The sequence below is a fragment of the Cannabis sativa genome, chromosome 2, assembly GCF_029168945.1.
Source record: "Cannabis sativa cultivar Pink pepper isolate KNU-18-1 chromosome 2, ASM2916894v1, whole genome shotgun sequence".
NCBI lineage: Eukaryota > Viridiplantae > Streptophyta > Magnoliopsida > Rosales > Cannabaceae > Cannabis > Cannabis sativa.
In genome coordinates, this window is record NC_083602.1 from 26789492 (window position 1) to 26817166 (window position 27675).

General features: G+C 33.5%; 1 protein-coding gene across 5 annotated transcripts; it reads right to left on the bottom strand.

The window, feature by feature from the left end:
• Positions 1-14864: 14864 nt before the first annotated feature.
• Positions 14865-27549, bottom strand: LOC115719170 (diphthine--ammonia ligase). 5 transcript variants are annotated; one of them, XR_009686220.1, is made up of 14 exons: positions 26711-27549; positions 26468-26539; positions 26177-26256; positions 25587-25812; positions 25465-25497; positions 25279-25361; positions 25119-25191; positions 24474-24819; positions 24012-24343; positions 23541-23878; positions 23054-23408; positions 22200-22609; positions 16539-16603; positions 14865-15076 (listed from the first exon to the last, which is right to left on the bottom strand). XR_009686220.1 is itself a non-coding variant. In XM_030648106.2 (12 exons), the coding sequence occupies exons 1-12, from the start codon at positions 26786-26788 to the stop codon at positions 22394-22396; spliced, it is 2232 nt and encodes a 743-aa protein (XP_030503966.2). In that variant the 5' UTR covers positions 26789-27549; the 3' UTR covers positions 21736-22393. The 5 variants fall into 5 exon arrangements, 2 of the variants coding, with proteins under 2 accessions (XP_030503966.2, XP_030503967.2); XR_009686219.1 differs by lacking the exon at positions 16539-16603; XR_009686221.1 differs by lacking the exon at positions 16539-16603 and having other exon boundaries at positions 14865-15095.
• Positions 27550-27675: the final 126 nt, after the last annotated feature.

Sequence of the window (27675 nt, forward strand, 5' to 3'; positions counted from 1 at the left end):
AAGGTCCCGGTCAAGTGTGTACTACGGTTATGATAGCTCCTCAGCTAGCCTCGGAAATGGTTAGTGCAGGAATTGAATTCGTGGTCGGGAAACTACATAATTTAACACTCCAATCTGATCTGTTGGAGAGAATCAGAAAGGCACAACTGGAAGATCCCGAACTAGTTAAAGTTCGAGATGAAGTGATAGCCGGTCGGCCTAAAGGTTTTACAAATTCCTCGAACAAAGTGGAATGTTACTATATAAAGTTAGAGTTTGTGTTCCTAGTGTGGATGAGCTTAAGAAAGAGATACTTGATGAAGCTCACACCACACCTTATTCGTTGCATCCGGGAACCACCAAGATGTATCAGGATTTGAAACCCTACTTCTGGTGGTATGGGATGAAAAGAGATGTGGTGGACTATGTGTCTAAATGTTTAACACACGGCCAGATTAAGGCCGAACATCGGAGGCCTACAGTGTTATTGCAACCCTTAATCCTTCCAGAATGGAAGTGGGAGGACATCACAATGGACTTTGTAACTGGGTTACCTAGAACTACAGGGATGTATGATTCTGTATGGGTCATCGTGGACAGATTCACAAAGTCAGCTCACTTTCTACCAGTGAAAGTTATCTATTCAGTAGATCAGTATGCTGAATTGTATGTGAAGGAGATAGTTCGTCTCCATGGAGCCCCTAAATCTATTGTATCAGACAGGGATCCAAAGTTCACATCGAAGTTTTGGGTGAGTCTCCAGAAGGCTATGGGTACCAAGTTAAAGTTTAGTACAGCCTTTCACCCTCGGAGCGATGGTCGATCGAAAGAACTATCCAGATTTTAGAAGACCTATTACGAGCCTGTGTCATGGACTTTGAGGGTTCATGGGTTAAGTACTTGCCTCTAATTGAATTCTCCTACAACAACAGCTACCAGAGTACAATAGGGATGGCTCCCTATGAGATGTTATATGGTAGAAAATGTCGTTCTCCTATTCATTGGGACGAGACAGGAGAAAGGAAGTACCTGGGTCCTGAGTTAGTGCAGAGGACCAATGAAGCTATTGATAAGATCAAGGCTCGGATGCTTGCTTCTCAAAGCAGGCAGAAAAGTTATGCTGATCCGAAGCGCAGAGATGTTACATTTCAGGCAGGGGAACATGTTTTCCTGCGAGTTTCACCCATGAAGGGTATTCGGCGCTTCGGGAAGAAGGGTAAGTTAAGCCCTAGGTTCATTGGGCCATTCCAGATACTCGAGAAGGTCGGGCAGGTAGCGTATCGGCTAGCCTTACCACCAGCATTATCAGCTGTTCATGACGTATTTCACATTTCTATGTTGAGGAAATACGTGTCAGACCCGACTCATGTCTTGAGTTATGAAGCCCTTGAACTACAACCAGACTTATCCTATGAAGAGCAACCTGTTCAGATTTTGGATAGAAAAGAAAAAGTTCTTCGGAACAAGACTATTGCACTGGTTAAGGTGCTCTGGAGGAATAGTAAGGTGGAAGAAGCCACCTGGGAATTGGAATCAGATATGAGGACTCAACATCCAGAGCTATTCAGGTTAGATTTCGGGGACGAAATCCTATTAACGGGGGGATAATTGTAATGACCGCTCTAGTAATATGATTAGAAAAGGCAATTAGCACTAATTTTTATTATTTTATTATTATTTGTGAATTAATTTATTTGTGGACCCCAATATTTAGAAATAAATATTAGAGTTATAATTTCTCAATTCTGGAGATTTTATTAAACTCTAGGGGTATTATTTAGCTTATATGTGAAATATGTTAATTTTGTAATTTTGCTCGGCGACAACGGAAAATGCGATGGATGGCTAGATTAATCACATGGGTAAGTTTAGAACCTTATTTCATAGTGGGAAATAATTTAGAGAGAATAAAATATCGGGATTGAGCGGGGTTATGGAATTTGACCATTTTACCCCTAGCTTTAGAAATACCCAAGTTATAATTTTGAGGGCATTTTAGTAATTACCAAAAAGGGAGTTGGTGGCTGCCTATTAGGGTGACACCTAGCAGTAATTTCAGCAAAGGATTTATTTGAATCCTTTTTCTTTTGAGGGAAATTAAGAAGAAAAGAAAGAAAAGTCAAAATTGAGGAAATCAACCTTTTTCCCCTTTCTCTTTGCTCGGCCAACCTAGACCAGAAGGAACCAAGTTCAGCTCCTTTGTTTTGCTGGATATCAACTAGAGATTCAAGGTTCTTAGGACTAAGGTAAGCCCTTATAGCTTTCTTCTTTATTTTCCTTAAGTTTCATTGGTTTGGAAGTGTGATTTTGTGAAATTGGAGCTGTTAGTATTAGGTTTGCTTAGGGTTTGGTTTTCTAGGTTCATTTGAGTTGGTATTAACCTCTTGTTGCTGGTTTTGATGATTTGATTTGGTATTGTTCAAGTTTGAGCTTTGAGTTCAAAGTTTTGATCTCTAATGGCATATTTGTTTACATTGAGTTTTTCTGTGAAATACTGGCTGGGTTTTATTGTGTATGCCTTGATTAGGAGCTCTGGAGAGTTTGGTAAAGATTGGGCTTGATTTGAATCAAGGGGGAGAAATTTTTGGGTTTCTGCAGATGAACCGGAATTCGGTTACGGGTGGTCTATACCAACCGGTCGGCCGGTTGGTGACCCGAATCGGATACCGGTTGGATCGATCTACTGTTGGGGGTTTTTCCAGAACCCTAGTTTTAGCCAATTTTGGGTTTTATAGGGTATTGCCATGAGGTTTATTGATAGGGAAACTTTTAGTTTCGAGTTTTAAGTCCCGAAAAGTGATTTGGCGAGTCACTCATCTGTGTTACCGTTATTGTGATTAGGGCATCCATCTAGCACGTGAATTCCGTTCAGGTCGGCCAGCACACTTGAATTCGGAAAACAGGTAAGAACTGTGTATAATGTATGATATGATTATCTGAATGTGTGTATATGTGTTTATATATGCATGCTTGAAATATGTTAAACACTACCAACACTTGTGTGAGTGTATTGGTACAGTGATTGTTGTTAATTTGAGTACGATACAGTGATACCAACACAAGCATAGAAAATGCTAAGGTGTGTGGTACATCACTCAGTGATACTCAGTGATCGGGATAAACCCTACCAACACTCGTACAGCGAGGTACGTTGTGTATGTGGTATAGTGGTTGTACCCTGGTATTGAACGTTCATGCACATCTGTTAAGCTCTGTAAATAGGTGTATGGGCGCCTATTTACAGGTCGGAAATTATATGGTATGTTATATGCATTTCTTACTGAGTCTGTTGACTCACAGTTTCTGCTTTCATGTGTAGGTAAAGGAAAGGCGAAGGCTGAACAGGAGTGATCCTGAGCTTGGGTGAGATTGTACATGTCAAGCAGCGCGACCTGGAGTGTTCGGTCTCGGGACATCTGGGAGTTGTATTTTGAATGTCGCTGTGCGACCTGTAAATCTGTATATTTTGGAATGTATATTTATAAAGTAAAGTTTGTAAAGTTTTAAAAATCGGGATCCCGGCACTTGTAAATATTTTATTAAATTACAAAGTTTAAAGTTTAAAGCAAAAATTTTAATTTGACACGTTTTTCGAGAAATTACTTTGATTAGCAAAGTTTGCACAATAATTGAAAAAGCACTGTAGCGTGCCTTAGCATTAGGGCGTTACATGTGACATCATTTGGTTTCGTCGAGAATAAGTTTGACCAGTGTATTTATATGAAGATTAGTGGGAGTTGTTATATTTTTCTTGTTCTTTATGTAGATAACATTTTACTTACCAGCAGTGATTTGTCATTACTAAATGAGACCAAAAATTTTCTGTCTACCAAATTTGATATGAAAGATCTTGGAGAGGCATCTTATGTTTTGGGGATTGAGATCCATCGTGACAGGAATCGAAAAGTTCTTGACGTATCTCAAGAAGCTTACATTGATCGTGTGCTCAAAAGGTTCAACATGGATTTATGTAAGGCTGGTTCTGTTCATATTCTGAAAGGGGACAAGTTCACTAATCAACAATGTCCTAAGAACGACTTGGAAAGATAAGCAATGAAAAACATCCCATATGCAAGTGTAGTAGGGAGTTTGTGTTGGAAATTATTTTACCAGAATCTAGATTTACTAACAAGTATGTTGGATTAACAACCTAATATGAATTCTAAAACAATGAAAATAAACACATATAAAGTTAGAAAACCTTACAGTGGGTGCAGTTGAATAATATGACTCCTTCCGTTCAGATCTCTAGCCCTTGATTCCTTTCTGTAGCAGAGCATCACCAAGATCTGAACCTGGATCTTCTTTTCTCCTTCTTTGATGCAGAAATTCCATAGTCTTACATACTATGATTGAAATACCACTTGATGTGTGTGGGCACTACTCATCTCACAAGGATTTTGAAATTTTTCTCTCTTTTTCTCTCTTAATTTCGTGGCTTATGGCTTACAAGAGAAGAGACACAAAGGTTGCTTTATATAGGGAGAAGGGAGAGCACAACTTTCCAAATAAACAGTTTCCTCTTTTACTGTGTAATTGATTAACTGCCTTATTTAGTGTGATCCACCACTTTCCTATTATTGCTAGGCTTTGATTAGCAATTACATGGCAATTAAAAATTGAAAATAATAATTGGGAAACTCAAACCATGTGGCCGGCCATAGGGTGATTTGGGCCTCACTTGGATTTTGCAGTTTCCTCAATTTTATTTCTATTTCTCCAAAAATGCCATTTTTCCAATTCTAATCATTTAAATGCCAAAACTAATCATTTAATAACTAAAATAGATTATTAAATAATATTGTCATTTAAAATAATTATTAATTAGACATGCAAAGTCTCTTAATTAATAATCAAACCTAGAAACCCTTTTCTTTACGATTTCATCCTTAAACTGTGAGAATTCATAAAGTAGACATAGTCTAACTTTTAGAATTATAATTGATTAATTAAAATCAATTAACTGAGTCTTACAAGCAGTATGGTCTCAACTAGTATGGGGACCATGGGTCTAGATAACCGAGCTTCCAATAAGTCGAACCGAATTTACCAAGTAAATTCCCTAACTTATTAATTCCTCATTGAATCCACACTTAGAACTTGGAATTGCACTCTCAGTCATATAGAACGCTCTATATGTTCCACGATATAGACACGTCATTAGTTATCCATTGTTATAACCCTAATGTGATCAATGATCCTCTATATAGATGATTTACACTGTAAAGGGATTAAATTACCGTAACACCCTACAATGTATTTTATCCTTAAAACACTTAACCCTGTATAAATGATATTTCACCTAAGTGAAATGAGATCTCCACCATTTATCTTCGTTTGGTTAAGCTCGAAGGAAATCATCCTTTACTTCTATTTGCCAAATAGAAGCTATGGATTCCATATTTATGTTAGCGCCCCCACTCAATTGCATTACCGTGTTCCCAAAATGTACGTATCACCCTGACACAAAACTAGGCTTAACTAACAAATCAAAGAACACGAGTAACACTCTTGAAATTGAGCCTAACCATATCAGGATTGAGATCATTTGATCTAGGATCAATAGGTGATATTGAATTGAATAGATATTACGGTAAGTTTTATCATATCTAATCAAAGTTCAATATCGGTCCCTTCCGATGTATACTCCATACATCCGATACTGGTAAACTTTGCCAATGTCCTGGAAAGGACATAACACTTTTCCAAGGTGTAAGAATACCTATCGCTGATTATACCATGTCAGTCTAAATCCAGTGTTCTGACAAATCAGGGAATAAACTTTTGAACATATAATAAAGATTATATTCCACTGTGCTGACAACACTATAATCTTTAACAAACTCATATGTTCTGGACTTAAAAAAAATTCATACATTATATACATATAATCATGAAATAAATCATGTGAACCATGCAACATAAAATGTTATTTCTGATCTTTATTAATAAGTAAATCTGATTATATGAAATGAATTTATTTAGGGCATAAAACCCAACAGTTTGATGTATGCATAAGTTTGCACTGGACCTGACATAACTTTCGTAGTCAATGTTCTTGGAAGATATTTATCTGATCCTGGCCATGATCATTGGGTTGCAACCAAGAAAGTTTTGAGATATTTGCAAAGAACGAAGAGTTTTATGCTTGTGTATAAGCATGTCAACAATCTTCGAATTGTTGGTTATTCAGATTCAGATTTTGGTGGTTGTTGTGATGATTTAAAGTCAACTTCTAGCTATATTTTCACCTTGGTTGGTGCTGCTATTTACTGGAAGAGTGTTAAGCACACTTTGATCACATCATCTACTATGTATGCTGAGTTTGTCCCATGTTATGGGACATCTTTGCAAGCTTTGTGACTGAAATTTTTTATTTCAGAGATACAAGTGTTTGATTCTATTTCCACACCTATGCTAATCTATTGTGACAATAGTGTTGTTGTTTTCTTTTCAAAGAATAACAAGATTAGTAATGCTTCTAAACATATGGAAATAAAGTATCTCACTGTCAGAGACTTGGTCAAGAAAGGAGACATTATCATTGAAAATTGCAAGACCGAGTCTGTAACGTCCCCGCTTCAAGCCTCCATTGGGTCCTTACACCCACGGAATAATGACTCTTACACATGAGTACGTCACTCTGGCTGCTTTCTGGACTGATGACTGACCCTACAGACCAACACGAGTGTTTCCAGCATGCTTTGTCCTCACTCGCACGCTTCCTAGGAAAACTTCCCACGAGGTCACCCATCTTGAAATTGCCCCAAGTCAAGCACGCTTAATTGTGGAGTTCTTTCATGATGGGCTACCGAAAAACAAGATGCACCTTGTTGATATATGTAGTACCAATCAATCCATTTAAGCTCTCTTCAACTGTGCAGTCTCATACCTACACAGTCTCAGAATCATCCCACTTGACATTCCCCAGGTGATGTGGGATTACACAGCTTACCCGGTATTTCCCCTTACGGATCAGGGGACTACTGACTGTCACAATTACCCCCCCTTACGGGGTCCGATGTCCTTGTCGACCACACTTCCGGCTGGGTCAAGGCTCTGATACCGTTTTGTAACGTCTCCGCTTCAAGCCTCCATTGGATCCTTACACCCACAGAATAATGGCTCTTATACACGAGTACGTCACTCTGGCTGCTTTCTGGACTGATGACTGACCCTACAGACCAATTCGAGTGTTTCCAACGTGCTTTGTCCTCACTCGCACGCTTCATGGGAAAACTTCCCAAGAGGTCACCCATCCTAAAATTACCCCAGGTCAAGCACGCTTAACTGTGGAGTTCTTTCATGATGGGCTACCGAAAAACAAGATGCACCTTGTTGATATAGGTAGTACCAATCAATCCATTTAAGCTCTCTTCAACTGTGCATTCCCATTCCTACACAGTCTCAGAATCATCCCACTAGACCTTCTCCAGACAATGTGGGATTGCATAGCTTACCCGGCATTTCCCCTTACGGATCACGGGACTACTGACTGTCACAGAGTCGATGTTAGCAAATTCTCAAACCAAAAGATTAAGTGTCGTGTTGTTTAATAAACATGTTGTTAATAAGGGCATTTTATAATCTTTTGATCTTTTAGGTTAGTGGGAGTTTTATTTTCTATTTGTTTTTTAAAATTATGATTATTTATAAGTTTCTAAATAAAGTTATGAATTACAATTTGCGTTTCAATTCTTTATTATTGAATGGATATGTTTTCAATTATGTTTTGTTATATTCTCGAGAATGATTGAATTGAAAGCATGTGGTTCATATTGTTGTGATCATTGTCTTTTTAAATTTATTTGCTTAATGACAGTGATATTTTGTTGGCTTAATTTTTAATCATATTTAGTGACACTAACTTATTTTAAGTAGTGTATGATTAATTTTATTGGCTTATTTACTAAGCATCACGATATCAGTGAAGTTGAGGACTGATAAGAATATTATGTTATTTTAAATTGATCACATGTTGAACATAATTCCTTACCACACTACTAGACTTATTGACCATATCGATTTAATACTTTGGTATTTATGATTATGAATATCTTTTGGTGAGTTAAAAATAATATGATTGTCATAGTTTTATATCAAAGGTTAAATGAGACCGGTATGTTGAGATGCTGTCAGAGAACTATCATTTTAAAGTGGTCACAAATATTTTCTTGTTGTTCAACCCATGAGTCATTTTTCAAATAAAATTATTTTAATATATAACAAATATATGTATTAAAATTAATATAGCCTAAGTGGGAGAATGTTAGACTTTTTATTTGGATTTACATCAAATTATATTAATACTTGGATTGATTGGATAGTTTTTTTGTTGTATTAGCCCATATTGTTGGTGATCAATAGTTAATGGGCCGTAAAGTCTAGGTGAAGCAGAAGTATGGATTTTTTTAGTTAACTGAAGCCTTTGATGAGCAGGTCCACTCCAACTAGGGTTATGTAGCTAAGTCTCTTCCCTAACTCTATAAATACATATTGTTTCATCACAATTGTATACTTTTTATAATCGAATAGATAAATGCTTCTGATTTAGAGATAAAGGAAGAAGATTTAGTTGATAGTATTGCACTATCAAATTGTGGTAATTACTATGGATCAACCAGGTACGCATATACCTAATTATTATATAATGTTATTGTGTTCTACATTATATTTGATATTGTATTTATTATTAATTTTTTTAACATATTTATGTAGAAAAATTATACTGTAATTAAGTCTATTATCGTGGCTGTTGTTGTAAGTGCTTGTGATTAATGAAGCTGATTCTTCATCATAAAAAAAAAAATCAAGTTTCTAAAATTTATGGGATAATGGGATATGGAAAAAGGCAATTGGATCCAATAATTGCCTCAACACAACAACAAGACATGTCAAAGAAAAAAAAATCACGTGTCACAAATAAGAACAAAACAATCTCCCTCTTTTTGCTTTTCTTATTATTCTTATACTCTAATTATATTATGGAAATTTGAATTTCCACACTTAAAACACTTTATAATTTTTTCCCTAAATGCATAATTATTAAAATTGGTCATATATGATCACTTTACTAATTTTCCAAAACTACCCCTCACATTTGAAATCCTAATCTCAGCCTCTCTCTTCCTCTCTCTCAACTCACCAGCACTCACGGCAACCCACGAAATCCCCAACCCGCAGCAGACGTCGACCGGTCTCAACCCACGACCGTCAACGCTCAACCCACGACCGTCAACGCTCAACCGTCGACCGTCAACGCTCGACCCGCGACCACGGTGGTGACCCGAAGCGAAAATGTCCAAGGTATGTTGTGTTTTTTTGTTTTTTTTAGAAAGGGTTAAAAGATTTATTTTGTTTGGGATTGTTTGTGAAACATTATTTGTTAGATTTAAGAACTTTTTTGTGAAAATAGGATTCGGATCCGTGAATGGAGAAGAGATTGGCATTTCAGATCTGGGGAAGAAGATGGTCTGATGGTCCGACTTTGTGGGTCCGATGGTGTCCAACTGTATGGGTCCGATGGGGTCCGATGGGGCCGATGGGGGGTCCGAATATGGGGTCCGACGGGTCCGATGGGGCCGATGGGGGGTCCGATGGGGTCCGACGGGTCCGATGGGTCCGATGCATGTGCGGGTTGGGAAAAAATAGGGTTGAGTTGTGTAAGGGTTATTTTTGGGTTTTTAATAAAAGTGTCATATTTTTTAGTTTGAAATGTATTGGTTTAAGAATAAAATATTAGAATTTTTAAAGTATAGTTTTTCAAATTTCTCTTATATTATTCTACTAACATCAATAGAGCTTTCCATTTTCATCTCAATAAAATTTAGCACTGTGATCTATTATCATTCCACATTATATATTTTATAAGTTGGAAAATTATTTAGTAGAAGCATTACACTTGTCATACCATAGAGTATTTTCTACTTTAGATATATTAAAATTATAAACTATTTTTTTAATATAATAGTATGTGTATTATAGTTCTAGTAGACTGTCTATTTTCTCTATTGAAAATTTAATATCATGATCCATCGTCATTCTACTTACATTTTATAAGTTGGAATTATTTGGTATAAGCATTACCCTTGTCATAGCATGGTAATTTTTGTTTTCAATATATAAAAAATTATAAACTAATTTTTTTATACCATAGTATGCATTATAATTATAGTAGGCGTTCTGTTAGTTTAAAAAAAATTGAATAATTTACTATACTAAAAATATGATTCAAATAGTAAGCAGCCAGCGTGCTAATTTTATTTTATACATATGTAATTAAAGTATTTTAAAATTTATTTTTGATACTATGAATTTAAAAATAAAAAAACCTCAAGCAAAAGTGATCTGTGACTCATTTTAAAAGTTTCCCAATTTTTATTAGGATTAATTCACAAATACACAAAAATAATAAAAAAATTATAAAAATACGGTTTCATGAAATTTTAAATATTTTTACGATTTTCTTTTTATTTACAAAAGATACGGTTTTTTTATGTTGTAGTCTTGTTAATGTATTGTTGATTTTTTGTTATTTGTATGTTATTTTTTGTCGTTATTTTGATGTTATTTTGATGTTACTTTTATGTAGTTTTCTTGTTGTTTTCGTGTTGTTTCTAAAAAAATTTGTAAAAATGTAAAAAAATAAATTCTTTAAACGTAAAAATGTAATTTTTTTACAAAAAAATAGTATCTGATCTAATTATCCCATTTTTATTTGTAGTTCTATAAGAGGGTTTGTGGGCCATTATAAGATGGTTTGTGGGCCATTATTGAGGCCCATATGATTTCAATGCTAGAGGGCTCAAGTCTTTTATGCTTCTCAACTACTACTATAACACCTATGTGGGGAGGAATGTGTCACCTCTCTTTTCTTTTCAATTTTTATATCAAACCAGCCATTAAAATGGTCCCCTCTCCATAGTCCCATGTGCTGTGATTCAATATATATTTTTTCCTTTCTTGCTATTTTGCTTTCTCGAGTGATAGCCTACATACCATGATCATGTCATGCATATAAGGGAAAAATTTGGGAACTTGGCTTTACTTGTTTAATGTTTGGAAGATGGCTAGAAAAGTAACTATTCGAAAAGCAATTCTAGTACAGAGTCACTATCTAAAAAAAACTAGTTGTCATGCCATCAAGATTTTGATATATGATCAGTGGCGGACCCAGAATTTAAAGTGAGGGGGGGCGTAAATAAATTTAAAAAGAAAATATAAAGTGTAGTTAGTGGGGTTTGAACCTTTACCCTCTAACCTATTTACTAACTACCTTAACCATTACACCAAGGTTACTATTATGTCTATAAATATCATCTTTTAATACATATATATGTTGTAACTAATTAAAATACATATACATTTTTTTCTCGATTTTTTTTTTCAGGGGGGGCGACTGCCCCCCGTCGCTACAATGTGGGTCCGCCCCTGTATATGATATTAAATCATGACAGCTACCCTTGTACGTTTGGTAACAAACTATAATTGTTGTTTAGTTAAAATAATAATAATAATAATAATAATCTTTTAAGGGTCGCAATTGGAGGAGATAATCAAGGTTTCTTTGGATTCCACCTTGAATTTCAATTATACTTTGCTCATTTTGAAATCTTAATTTTAGGGTGAAAAAAAAAACAATATTTTCTTTTTTTTTTTTTTTACAAAGTGATTGGAATCACTCATGAATTGAATTTACGACGCAGACGTCCGCCACCGGCGCTGGAACCTCCTCGAACCAGGATAGCTCATCGTCTAACCGCAGAGCATGCTTTGCCAAACCATGGGCTGCTAAATATCCAAAGCGAGCCACATAGGACAAAACTGCCCCTAGAAATTTAGACAATAAAGCTATAACATCTTCAAACACCGCTCCTAGCTCATTGAAATACACCTGAAAATAGCAGAAAATCAGAATAAAACTTTTATTAGAAAATTATCAAACTGACCAAAATCTACCAAACAACAAGAACTAAGCAACCAGAACTCCACTAAAAAATATTAGAACTAATCCCTTTAGCTAGTAGCAACTGAATTATAGCACTCTACTTCATAACCTTCTTAAAGTCACCATCCCTTACTAAGACCATATCATCTAAAATAAATTTTAGTATGTAATTTAGTAAAAAGCAATAAACCTAAATCCTACCATATATATAATGAAACTATAATTTGATCCATTTCTATTTATATCAATTATAGAAGTTGACTGCCTTGTTTGAAAAAGATCTTCCAAAAACAACTTTGGAAAAATTTAAGCTTTCTTGATTGACATTTCCAACAGGATAAAACTATTATTTGACTCTATTGGAGTTAACTACTTTTTAAATAAATTATAATCTACTACTAGTAGTATTAAGATAGATAGATGTCAATAAAAAAATAATGTATATCTTAATGTTTTCCTGATACTATATATAGCTATTTTTTATTGTTATCTTTTAATACAATAAAATAAAACTCAAACTTATTAAACTTAATTGTCTATTTATTTCAGCATCTTATAGGATAAAACAAAATTTTCCAATTCATTATTAATGTCCCCTCTCTCTTATTGATAACGAAATCTCCACATTTATGATTTATACAATAAAGTTATATTATTTTATATATCTATTTATGGTAAAAATTATATTTATAAACAATATAAACAAATTAAAATTAACTAATATAATCACAATTCAATTCAGCTTATTTATTATCTATAAAGATGGGTTGGAATACCAACATCATAACCAATACTAAACCTTCTAATTATTTTAGCCATTGGATTTACTAAAAATTATTTATATTGGTATCTATCTGAACAACCAAAAAACAATAAAATCAATACTCATTAACCTTTACTATCCAATTATTTTAGTATCTTCCTAATAATAGAATAAAATCAAAAATATCCCCAATTCACTTTTAATGTCTCCACCTCCCATTGATTATAAAATCTCCACATTTATAATTTTTACACCAAAATAATATTATGTTATATATAATGAATCTTATATTTATTGTCAATATAAATTCCCATAAAATGACCTAATTAATATATTCACAATCCAATTTGAGTATTAAGACTTAATATTTCCTTATTTAAAATTTTAATATATTTTAAAATTCATGAAATACTAATATTTTAACCAAATTACCCTAAATAATAAGAGGTCAGCCATATAATAGGCGCAAAAGCCTTGAAAGGCACCAAAACCATTATCAATGGCGCAACTCAACTATCAAATTGGTACTGAATTAAGTAATAATAATCTGCTAAATATAAATTTATAAACTATCAATAGGGTAGAAATACAATAGCTTAAATCAAGGAAAATAAATTAAAAGAAAAAAATATTTATTTAATTATTTAAAATATTAAAATAAAACAATTTCTAAAGATATTAAAATAAAATAAATACAACAAATTAAGCAAAAGTCTGTATTAATAATAATAATAAAATTCATTAAAATAAAATATTAAAAAAGAAATTTAGAAATTTCTGATTCAATAAATGAAAAGAATTAAACTTTACCGCTAAACATATAAAAGGAAAAATTTAAGAAAAGATACTATTAATAACAAAAGTCAAAATTATATAAAATTATATGATTATATAAATATAATAATAAATGTAATAAATATATATATATGAAAATAATAAATGTAATAAATATAATATATAAATTACCATAAAAAGTAATAAAGCTTAAACCAAAACAACCGAAATCATGTCTCTGGTTATTCCGCTACCATCCTCGTCATCGGAAAATGAAACTCCTTTAACTTTTTTCCGGTAACGACTTTGTAGAACATCATCTCTTTCTAGAAATTCAGTCATAGAGAAATAGAAACTAATAATTATTAAAATACAGGAAAAGAAAACTCCCTTTGAAGACTAACCAAGAGACAACGGTGGAATGAGCGCCTCAACTGCTCTTTATCTCTATGGTTGCTGGTCATCTTATCTCCATCAATCTTACCTCTTCCAGAAACATTTCTCCTGGCCACAACACAGTCAACCGAGGTATCGGCTGAGAACCCTATTCCTTCCGTTGAAATGCTTCTTTTAAGTATAAACAAGGGTGAATCTCTTTTATATGTAATTTAATTACAAACATCAAATATGAAAAAGAAGAATTCAAATGCCAATATTTTCTTTTCTTTGAATACAAATGAATTAATAATAGTAAAAAAAACATGAATTATGGAATTTGATAAAAAAAGAAATTACAAAAATATAACACTTATAAATTTATTACTCTCTTACAATATTTTTTTAGATTTAAGAGAAAATTACTTGTACTAAGAAATTTTAATAAAGAAATTTTAATAAATGTTTAGATATATATGGATAAATTTTATTTTTAGGAACTTATGGTATATTTTTATTTTAAATTATTATGTAGGTTTTTTTTCATTTTTTTTTATTTTTTCCCAGATATTATAAAACTTATTCATCACTCAATCTCCTTTCACTATAATGTCATTTCCTTCTCAGGCGGATTTAAGGTGAGATTTCCTTCTCAGGTGGAGTTAGGAGTTCAATTTCCTTCTCCAACGGAGCTAGTGGTTCGATTTCAGCGAAGCTGTTGGTGCGATTTTTCCTCAGGCGAAACTCGAGTTGTTCATGTAGAGCTTTAGTTGTTTAGGCGGAGATTGGGTTGCTCAGGCGAGGTAGAGGTTCGATTCCACACTCGTTTGCTTCTTACCTTCCTATTCTCCCATTTTTACATCATTTTTTTCTTAAAAAACAAAAATAAAAAATACTTTAGGGTTTTTGCAACACCCTACTAGATTAGGCGTGTTACCGTGATTTCTTAATTGTTGTGCACACCTTTACTAATCAAAGAATTTATTGAAAAATGTGGATAATTAAAATTTTCTTAAATACCTTAACTTTAAAGATAAACATAATTTGTATAATTTGGGATCTCGTTAAAATTTACATGTCTACAAAATACTTGTGTTACAAAAGTTGTCTTCATATGATTATTAAAAGGTGAACTTAAATTGTCCCGAAGACCCTAAACGCTCTAGGTCTAACCGTTTTAATATGTACAATCTTCACCATTAGCTTTAGACTCATCTCGATTCAATTCTAGCTCTTATCTGCACATACACGTAATAACTGTGAGTCGAAAGACTCAGTAAGAAAAGTATAATCATAAACATAAACATATATTAAGACGGTAACTAGGCGTCCATACACCTACTCACGACCTGATAACTGGGTCAGGAACATTCTCGACTAAGTATGACTAACTGCGAATCTAGCCTATACTCAGTACTCTAGTCGTACTGATGTGGTAGCAGTTAATTCATACTATTCCTAGCATACATTTATTGACATCTCAGTGCAACTCTATGTACACCTCACTGATACCCTGATATTAGGGTTGTACATCGGTAGGTTTGGGCGGTTTATCCTAGGGCAGTACAAAAAAATTTGTAAACCGCCCAAACCGAATAATCCGCCCAAACCAAACCGAAAAAATTGATAAAAATTACAAGCCGAAATAACCCGAAAAAATTACAAACCGCCCAATCTGTTAATTGGGCGGGTTGAAAATAGGTCCAACCCGCCCAATTAACCCGACCAACCCGATTTTGGACTTTAATTTTTTTTTTAACTTTTTAGTTTTTATTATATATAACATAAATGATTAAATATATAATAATATAAAGTTATATACTTAATTGTTAGTTTTAAAGTCATATATATTGTGTAGTACTTTAGTGGAATGTGATATTTTTAATTTATCTTTTCAATTTTTATTGATTTTGACTTTGAAACGAAAAAAAAAAAAAAGTTTGGCCGGTTTGGGCAGGTTAACCCGACCAAACCGCCCAAACCGTTGGTCGGTTTACATATTTTTTTTTTAAAATTGGGCGGGTTGCACTTAAATTTTAGCAACCCGAACTTTAGATTGTGTTAGAAAATATATAGGATAAACCGCCCAAACCGACTGATGTACAACCCTAGTTTATCCTATATATTTTCTAACCCAATCTAAAGTTCAGGTTGCTAAAATTTAAGTGCAACCCGCCCAATTTAAAAAAAAAATTGTAAACCGACCAACAGTTTAGGCAGTTTGGTCGGGTTAACCCGCCCAAACCGGCCAAACTTTTTTTTTCGTTTCATAGTCAATAAAAATTAAAAAGATAAATTAAAAATATCAAATTCCACCAAAGCACAACACAATATATATGACTTTGAAACTAACAATTAAGTATATAATTTTATATTATTATATATATATAATCATTTATGTTATATATAATAAAAAGTAAAAAGTAAAAAAAAAATAAAAAAGCCAAAGTCGGGTTGGTCGAGTTATTCGGTTTAATTCGGCGGGTTGGACCTATTTTCAACCCGCCCAATTAACAGATTGGTCGGGTTGTAATTTTTTTTAGGTTATTTCGGTTTGTAATTTTTATCGGTTTTTTTGGTTCGGTTTGGGCGGTTTACAATTTTTTTTTTTGTACAGCCCTACCTGATATACTAATCTATTGGCTACTGACATGCACATTAAACATGTATACATATATGCAACTATTATACTAGTCTTACCTTAATTTTGAATGTAAGCGTCCCGGTAACTCTAAGTGGAAACTGTTGCTCGACAATATAAGGCCCTGAGTCACAATTTTTGTAAAACTGGTAAGTGATCCGCTAAATCACTTTCGGGGACTTAAACTTAAAACTAAAAATTTTCCTATCAATAAAAAGCGTGACTAAATCCTACATATCAAGAAAATTGCTAAAAAAAATGAGATTTCGAGAAAAGTATCCCAAAAAACAGTAGGCCATTTCTATGAAAATGGTAGGCCGTTTTTTTGGGTTTTCTGCCTAGAAAAATGGTAGGTTGTTTTACCAGAAACGGCCTGTCGTTTTTACAGCAATTTTTTTTCTAAAATCCTAAAACTACAACAAAATAACTCTAATCCTTCCCATAATATCTAGAACTTCAAATAAGGCTAAACAAACATAATTCATCAAATAAATCCAACCATATAGCCTTGAATCAAAAACTACCGTTAATGAGCTAAGCTTGATCTCTAAACCCTAACATAGCTCAAAACACCACAAAACAGCCCAAAGCTTCTCACTAAAGCTTAAACAACACAAAAGAACTCCCCAAACTTAGCTCTAAAATCAGAAACAAAAAATAGAACTAAAATCCCCAAAACCCTCAATGAAACCACATAAAAACCGTAAAATTTAAAAAGAGATGAAGATGGATTAGCTTACCTTAACCTTCTCAATAATTAAACCACAAAAACCTAAGCTGAATTCTCTTGATTTGGTCTAAATAATAGAGAAAAGAGGTTGGGTTTCCTTGTGTTTTCTTGTAGTCGAACCCCAAGGGAGAGAAAGGGAGAAGAGTTATGTGTGATGAGTTTGGATAATTGAAAATTAATTATTTTATTCAACTTAATAAAATCTAAATAAACTTAAGGATTATTACTAGAAAGATCATTTATTGTCCATTAATAAAATAAATCCAAAACATAATTTTACCCTTTGCTTTACTAGGAAGATACCTTACTTTCTAGGGGTAAAATGGTCCAAAACCATAACCCCGATAACTCCCGACATTCTAAATGTCTAACTAACCCCGCTAATTCTAAGACACTCAACCATATCTAAGTAACTCTATTGGCCAAATCATCACATTCTACTGTTATCAAGCACAAAACATGAAAATCGTAAAATTCATAAATAGTATATATAATACATTTAACATTCAAATATATCTCCGTAATTAAAAAAAAAATACTTTCCTAAGACATATTTCTAACAATAAACCCTAATTTCTACTAAGAGGCATATAATCATACAGTAATATTAAAATCCTTAAATATCTACTAATTCCTATGATTTAACTATGCGGTCATTACATTTTTCTTTGAAGTTGCCAATTTCAGACACAAATCTCAGAAACAGCAACTGTCAATCTCAAACATTGTATACATTCGATTCTTATCTTCCTCATTGAAAGATTTTGAGCACTCAATCCCCAAGTAACCTAGGTGACATTTTTCAACTGGACATGTTTTTTTTTTTTTTTTTTTTTAAATTACTTTTAGTTCACATCTTTGGATTGCACATTTCAAATAAGCATGATGGCACTGCATTTCCTAATCCAATTGTCTTCTGTTTTCACTTTAGCTCAGATAAGATATGACCACAACTCAATGACTAAGAATTATAAATTTATATCATACTATGAAAAGTAGTTGATATTATGAAATCATATACAAACAAGGAAAAATAAAGAAAAGATTTACATAGTTATAAGTAATTTTTCTCAAAGACATGCAGATGTGCAATCCAAAAATAGTGTGTTATCCGCGTTTTTGCAAAGTACAAAATGCGGCATTTAATGAGAAAGATCAATTTAATCCTTCCCTAATCAAGATTCTTTGATGCAACTTTGTCACGGGAAAGCCTGTGGAACTGGGAATTATCTGGGATAGAAAGACACACAAAAGCCTACTTATTTCTACCTTGGCGTCCCAGATGTAGTAGACGAATGGTTTCTCCTGGACCTGGGTGGGTCTTATAGAGAAACTCACTAAGGTGGTGCCCAAACGAGTACGTAAAAGGTCTAAGGTGGATATCGACCATTATGGAGTGTCGCAAATGTTAACTTTTTATGCACACCAGGTCACCCAAGTAATGGTTATACTGTTTATGACAAAGATTAGATCTTCTCTCCTACATCCAAGCATGGTAGGTGCATACCACCACCACCTTTTTTCCAGGAAAATATTACAGACCCCTACTCATAAAGGAGCTTGCTTTGAGCTACACGAGGCCTCTACTTTTAAAGATTGAACATTTGCATGCTACATGGACATATGGTACAAAATGATCCCCATTATCCAGCTGTAGCATACATGGGCATATTGTTTCCTATGGGATCATTTGGTTAGCTCTGATATTGCATGTAATTTACTCCAATAGTGGGATTTTAGCGGATACCTAAGGCGGGTCATGGGATTGTCCATACCCGCCACTTAGCCTATACATACCCCTTGATTCTCATACGAAGGGGGCATCACAATTCACGTAGCTAAAACCCTTCCAAGATTGCTCCAAGTATTCTCCTTCTTCAAGAGAATCTTAGAGTACAAAGTAAGGGTTTTCTATAAAAATACTATAAACACATCAAACTTGCCCTAAGAGGCTAATAGATTGACTCGTGGACTAAGGTTCATTAACACTTGAACCATGTAAAAAACCTTCATCTCTTTATTTCTACAATAGGTAATCTCTTTAGTTCTTAAATATTTGGTTTCCGAAAATCTCAGTAAATATTTTGGTGTTTTCATTGAGAGTTGAAGAAAGACATAAACCACTGTTACGGTCATGGTGTTCACATGAAAGACAGTTCCTAGGAAGACTCTTCAAGGTGGCCTCGAGATGGTCATGGAGGAAGTAAACCCCCTCTTGCCCGAGCCCGCCCAACCGAACGATGCGAGAGGTAGGGATACGTCCAATGTGAACGATCGAAAAGATGATCCAGAGAACCAACTGCTGGGATTTTATGCCCTAAATAAAACTCATTTCAATATAATCTTATTTGCTATCAATAGAAGATTAGAAGTCATTTAATTTTACATATTATTTTTATAATTATGGTTTAATTTACAATTTCTAATAAATTCAGAACATATAGTTCTTTATAATTACAGTGATGTCTTCATAGTGAAGAGTAATTGTGATTATATACTTTAAAGTTTTAGTCACATGATTTATTAGTGCACTGGATTTACATTGACGTAATAATCAGTGACAAAGTTTACTTACACTTGGATAAGTGGTATGTCATTTCCAAGGAGTTGGTAAAGTATGCTAGTATCATATATATGGAGTATACATCGGACTGAACCAATATTGAACTTGGATAAGATATCATAAACTTATTATTATATCTTTGTAAGTCAATATCACTTAGTTGATCTTAGATCAATAGATCTTAATCTTGAGATGGTCAGGTTCTGGCTTAACTGTATTATTTGTATTCTTTAACTTGTTCGTTAAAGCTGACCAAATGGATCGGCCCAATACTTACATCTTGGGAGCATGGTAGTACAATTGAGTGGGAGCATGGTAGTACAATTGAGTGGGAGCACTTAGGGGTGAGCAACGGTCGGTTTGGTCGATTTTTTACACAAAAAAATCCAAAATTCGATTTTCGATTTTCGATTTTCATGGTTATAATCCAAAAACCGACCGACCATTATACAAATGTAAAAAAAACCGACCGTTTTAATCCATGGTTTGGTCGGTTTAAATCGACCAAACCGAACTTTATTTTTTTTTAAAAAAAAAATAAGTCTTTAAATTTTCAATAATTATTCAAAAACTAAAAAAATTAGAGTATTGTATCAAATATCATATAATTTAAAAATAAAAATTTCTTAATTAAATAAATAATGTAAAATAAACTTTTTTAAATTTACTCAAATTATTTGTGCTACTAATATAATAATGAGTTATATTAAAAAACTCGTATTTTTTTATGAATGTGGGCATATAATACGTAAATACATCAAATTATAATAAAATAAAGCAATGAATAATTGAGACTATAAATAAAAAAGATATAAGTAAAACTAGTTTAATAAAATTGTATATTAAATATGTATAAAAATAATATATATTATATATGTATATTGTATAATATGTTCGGTCAGTTCTCGGTTTAATCGGCCGGTTTGCCATTGACAATAAAACTGACCATGTTAAGGCATTTTTAATGGAAGGCGGTTTTTTTGATTTTTAGTTTTTTCGGTGTTGGTTTTTTCGATGTTCGAACGGTCAGTGTACTTAGTTTGGTCGGTTTCTTGGATTTTTTGCTCACCCCTAGGAGCGCTAATCATAGACATGGAATTTATAGTTTCTATAATGACATAAAAGTGAAATGATGATTTCCTTTGAGCTTGGCTTAACAAAGATAAATGGAAGAGTTTTTATTTCAATAATTATATTAGTTTACTGAAATATCATTTATAAGAAGCTAAGTGTTTTAAGGATAAAATACATTAAGGGGTAGAACGATAAATTTATCCCTACTCTATGTGAATTATCTATAGAGGATCTTTGATTATTGGATTATAATAAAGGATAATTAATAACGTATCTATATATGAAACATATAGAGCGTTTTATGTAATTAAGAGTGTAATTTTGAATCTATAATGGAGTCTAGAGGAATTAATAAGATAGAAAATTTACTCGGTAAATTTTAGAACTACTTATTGGGAACTTGATTATGTAGGCTCATGGTCCCCGCACTAGTTGAGATAATATTAGCTTGTAGACTCATTTAATAGGTTTTAATTAATCAATTAGAATTCTAAATTAGACTATGTCTTGTTTATAAATTTTCACTAAGCAATAACTTATTTGAAAAGAAAAAAAGTTTTAGAGTTTATTTGTTAATTATTAGATTTTGTAAAATCTAATTAATAAATAAGTTAAATGATAATTTTATTTGATAATTAATTATAATTATTAAATAGATAAATTTGGATTAAAATTAAAATTATAGCATTTGTGAAAAAAAAGTTAGTTTGGGAAGAACAAAAGGAAAATTTAGGGATCCCCTATCCAAGCTCTTGGACCATATAATTCAGGCAGTATGTAAGATGTGATGTGACCTGCACACAAATCCTCTAAAAAAAAAAAAAAAAAAATCTGCCTGAATTCAACATTTTTTTTTTTTTTTTTTTTTGAGATAAAGCTGAATTCAACATTTGATTAAGAAGGATATGACATTTAGCAATCACATTAGTATGGTCCAAAGGTGGCAAGTTAACAAAGCCCCTCTTAAAATGTCTGTGCATGGTGTTTGACAAACAATAAAAATGAAAAAGTATTTGTCTAGTTGTGAGATCATATCATAATGTTCTGTGTGATCATTTCATTTTGACGGTTTACTTTCACTCAAGTACACCTGAGTTAACAGCTTATCCAAAATTGTCTGCAACTCTCTCTCTTTCTCTAGATTTTTTTTTTTCCTTGCTAACTAGTTCAACATAATCTTGTTGATCTATAAAGACATGAACTTACAGCTCAAGCACAAAGATTTTACAACATCAAAAAGATTAATGGTGCAACATGCTAACAGATAATAGATTTTAGATAATAGTAAGAATTAAAAAGAAAAAAAAAATAAAAAGAGCTGATAGTTAAGTGCCTAGATGGCAAGTCGTTTACCTAGAAAAACCTGTCCTGAATTGATCATTCCATGAAGCCATTGCAGAGAGTCATTAAAGGTGGAAGGGGGTCAAGAAAGAGACTGCTCTCTTTAAAGGATTTCAAATCTTCAGTTTCCCCTCAAATTCTTAAAGCTTATGAATCAGTGATAGGAAAATTAAAAAATAAGGACTCTTCAAGAGAAGAAATCATACTCATAATCTCCTAGCCATTAGTTCACAGGTGAATATATCATCCATGGATGTGGCAGAGTTCCCTGCGCCCACAACAGGGACAAGGTTGAAGATGGGCTCGTTGTCAATTTTAAGTGTCTGATCCATTGCAGCAAGTTCAGTAAATGCATTGGTGAACATGAAGGACAATTTCTCCAGGGGTACAGGAAGGCTTGTTGGAAAATATAGCCTCAAGTACTGAAGAAATAAACTTTACATGAGAACAATATAAATGAAAATAAAGACACTAGCAGCAAAAAAAAAAAAACAGTGAAAACTGGAAAATGTGAATACATATATATAATATGAAATGTATCTAAAGAAAATACAAAATGCAAATATGAAGCTGACTCAAAAAATATAGATCAAAATTGTGTGGTACAAAAGGTCCCCCAAATGACACATTTATTCAAAAGATCTTTTGTTTAGTCTATTGTTGCAAATAAAAAGAGTCAACTTAGTTTTCACTTTCTCACAATCGCATCTGATATTTTAAACCAAAGTTTTAAAGAACTCCCTAAGCCTAAATGATGTAAAGATTTGACACAAACATCCATAGTAACATGACCTTACACATCAAAATATATATACCAAGACAGTCAGAATAATCAGATTTAACAAGTGTGTATAAAGCAAACCTACCATAATGTCTTCCCAAGAGAAACCATTTTCTGTAATAACTCTGTCAAGAAGATATATACAAAATCTTGATATCTCTCTTAACTGCTCCTCTGTGAAATAATTGTCATAGTCCGTTCTATTTTCATCACCTGAAGTTGCAGAACCGAGTTTCATTGCAACTTCACTTGTAACACACAAAATAATTGTGCATAGCTCTCCAGGAACAACACATTTTTTAATGCATTGGTCATGCCAGCTTTCATGCTGAAATCCCCAACAACTAGGACCCCGTATGCAAGATGGGTCTTTCAAAGTACCATTTGTTTCTTCAATATCCTCCGGAATAAAAAGAATGGGCTTAACTTCCACAAGCGCTCTGTAAAACATAAGCCAAGAGCATGTGATTATGAATTAGACCAAATTTCTGAAGACAAATTTAGTGAAAATGTACAAAAAATAGTTGACAAATAAATAAATAAATAAATATATAAGATATATAACTACACACCTTTTTGGCAGATCAGGGGCTAGGATATATAGAAAAATGGGATCGACAGCTTCAGATATGCTCTCTTTGTTGAAATGGGAAGGCCTTATTTGCTTAAGGAATACATCTAGCTTATCTTGTATCTGATGTCTCTCAGATGAGGGAATACGTGCTGAACAGTAAACGACAAATACAATAGCTGAAGTAGATATCGAACTGTTAAAGCATTTTGCCACAGCTTCACTGTTTTCTAATGCCTTTTCCAACTCAGCTGTGACGCCTCCCTCACATAGGATCATTGTGGGAGGATCAAGCCCCAACTGCCCAGCCATATGAAGTATATTCTTGTGCAATGTTGCCTATCAACACACAAAAACATGAAATCAGAGCAGGCAAAGAAAATCTCTAGAATTAAATAATTGACCAAACAAGAATAAGCACATTGCTAATCCCAATTATCAATTCAGTAACAAGTATCAAGCAGCTTTGCACCTGGCTATACGGTCCAATACAACTAGGAGCCCAAGAGGAAATACTTTGTACATGTAGAACTCTTTTAGTATGGTCATTTGCCACTAAAACTTCCATGTATGCATTACCCAGCCCTACTTCCAATAAAGGCAGTTCAATTGTACTGCGCGATGGAACACCAAAACGACATTTCTCCTGTTTGATAAATCTCACATATGTTTCATTTGCCGTTGTGAATTCCTTCATATCAGCAATATAGAGATGAATATAGAGGACATTCTCCCATCCAAAACCATATTCTGCAAGTTTCAATTCCATTCGTCTTAGCACAGCTGTCAAATCTTCTTGTACACCTACCAAAATATACAGAAAACAAATAATGATTAGGTTGCAGACTAGAAACACTGACCATAAGGAATGAACCTGGGAAACAAAAAGAAGCTTGCAAATCTGAGTACTGCAAGCCAATTATCCTTTGATTACCTGTTGAAGAATTGGTTGAATGTTCCAACCAGCAACAAATGGAAAACGTATCACCTTTCTGTGTTCTTGAAATGTGAAGCTTATTTTCTGCAATAGTGATTGAGTCTAGCACTTCAGCGGCAGACTGGACTGCAGCATCACATACTTGTGCACTGTCTCCTTCCACTTCAAAGACAGAACCCTTATTCTCCAGACATATCTCTTGAGTTTCGCCACTGCCAGGCAAAGAACAATGCCATTTCTTATGTTCCAAATGAAAAGCCAATGTATGAAGGACCGCAGCTGGAGCAATAGAATCTGAAGAGTGCAGAATAACTTGAAACTCATCAAGCATAATTCGAGCATTCTGTAACCACAAAAATCTATATATATTAGAGCCGAAAAATGAATTACAATTAACATAAACTTTGAAACGGTAACATCATGGCAAGTGTAGACGTATTATGAGGTCAAAATCAAAATATAAACAATCTGAAAATATTTCCTCTAGTTGCAGAGGTCATTACCTAAAACAGATCAAATTACACAAACAAAAAAAATCTAAATAAATTATAGTGACTGCATACTCACGGCCATCATGAAGAAGAGAAGCCTCTTAACTAAGCAGGGAACAATAAAATATCCATGGGAGAGGAAGAAACTTACAACAAAGAGAGGGCAATCAAGTGTTAATGTTTCATATTCTCCTCCTTCACCACAAACATTAATTCCATACAACCTGCCAAGGATGATAGTTAACCAAAAAAAATTACAATGCTGAGCTCAAAAAAAAAAAAAAAAAAAAAATAGGGGGAAAATAGCATACCCCTTCAACTTATGGAGATAGGGACTCAGGGAAGCTAAATCTTTGCCCAAGTGCTTTGTCGGGTCCAACCCCATTGCAGCGACCTATAAAAGGAGAAAAAAATACCGTTTAACAGACGGCTGAACTCTTTCCAAAATATAGCAAGAAAAGTCATAACTAAATAACAAGTGAAATTAAAAATTATACCTTCACAGTAATAGCCAATATCTCACTTGCAATCTGATTGTGATAGAAAAGAAAATCATTTCATGAGATGTAAGAACTTTCAATGTTAAATGAACAAATTCACATACAAAAGTACAAATTACCATTTCTTGAAGGAGCAATGACTGATCCTGCTTCCACAAATATGCCAGGGAAACAAGCCCTAACCTTGAACACACACTTTCCACCCGCAGCCTCTGATAATCTGATGCAATGGCACCAGAAGATACTGCACCAACAGAGGGTATCTGTTTCTTCACTTCATTTAGCAAAATGAACATATCTTCAACTTCATCACCTGGAGTTGTTGTATAGGTAAGCTTCTCATGCCTGAAAAGTCCACAAAATTCATTGGAAACTGAAAAGTAAGCTTTACATGCACCATACTATAACAGGACACAGCATGCATTGAGAAGACCAAAACGCCTAGTAAAACTGCAAGCTCTTGTTATGTAGGGAAGATCCTTTATTCGAGAACAAAGATCACATTAAGATAACTTTATTCAAAAAGATTTTACTCTTAAATCCTTCTACATCTGAAATCTGACCACGAAGCTAGTTATACTATTTTGTGACTGTTTCCCATATAACTATTTCAAAATTATTTTCATAGCAAGACGATGTGAAGAAAACGATGGAACCTTCCGAAATATAAGATACAGGTTTTACCAAAAGTTTCTGCATAAAGGCTTGCCTTGTGGATCCTTGTATTCTCCTTCTGAATAGGGGAAGTCCCATGCATTCAGCATAGCTAACGATTATTTGGTGCCCAACCTGATAAAAGCAATCAATAGTCCAATCCAAACAGCTAATTAATTATACATTTCCGGGTAATTGAAGCTCAGAGTCACAAACACACACACTCACCCAACCAAACCTATCCAATCTAGCCTCAAATGTCAACAATAGTCTGGCATATTTCTTCATTAAATAAAGTTCTGGGGCATTCATTAATTTTCTTCTTTAAAAATAAATAAAAGCTTACAGTTTGATACATGTAACTATCGAGCTCGTCAACTGAATCATCAACTGGCATCAAGTTCGCCAATGCCACAACCTAACCGATGACAACATGAATAGGTGGAGAAGAAGATATATTAGAAATCAAATTCCAGTGGGCAGTCGAGTTTAAGAAGATGGTGATGGTAATGATTGTTAAAATGAATTTGAAAGAAAAAGAAAGAGTATAGTAGCTGAAATATAACAGGGGATTTGAAAGTGGAAGGACCTGGTGACCATATTGGATGCATTTCATCATGGCGTAGCAGCTATCCTTGCCACCGCTTACTAAAGCAACCACCTTCATCACTTCTGAGTTCTGATTTCTGGCTCTTCTGACAAGTGATGCTGTTGCTACTGCTGCTGTCTTCCTCACACTCGCTCAAATCCGAAGCCAGGTGGTGAACCTCCAAAGTCCAAACCCTGATCCAAATTTATGGGTTTACCTTCTTCCTTGATAGGTTGCGTTTGTTTACATACACGAGTCAGGGAGAGACCTGACCAAACTCTGTTGTTTAACCATAAAATTAACTTCGTTTTTATTATAACACTAAATTGATGGCAAAAGTATATCTTATATATATTTACCCTATTATTTATTTTATTTGTTCATATTAAAAAAATTAAGTCAATTACTTATATGCTCTTCCCTCTTTCGCAACTCTCAAATTTTAATATATGAAAATATTACTTTATTTATTCTTCTTTTGAGGAAATTTAAATTATATAAGATTGAAACATTAACAAATCAGCACTCTTCTTCTCCAAACCAAGGTTTACAATAATGCTTACTTCTTTACTTTTCTGAAAGGATAATAGTACTTGTTTTTATTTATTTAGTTTGTTATAGAAACAAGGTGCATAAAAAAATACTACATCAATTTAAGTTATTCAGTTGTCTGGATGTGCTTTTTCTGTTTAGCTGAAAGCGAGTCTTATCTCAACTCAATTTGAATCTGTCCATTGAAGTTCCATCTCAGAATTACTTTCCTTCACATATGATATGCTAGATTCTATGATTATTCTAAATGATATCATTAAATGAAATATATACTTTATGCAACCGTTGCATCTTTGAGCATAAACTTGGTATATAGTATAGACTATCAAAATGAATACCCACCAAGCAAACACATAACAAAATGAACTATTTCATCATAGGAGCCGCAAAACTTGACAATAGTTGTAGAGTAG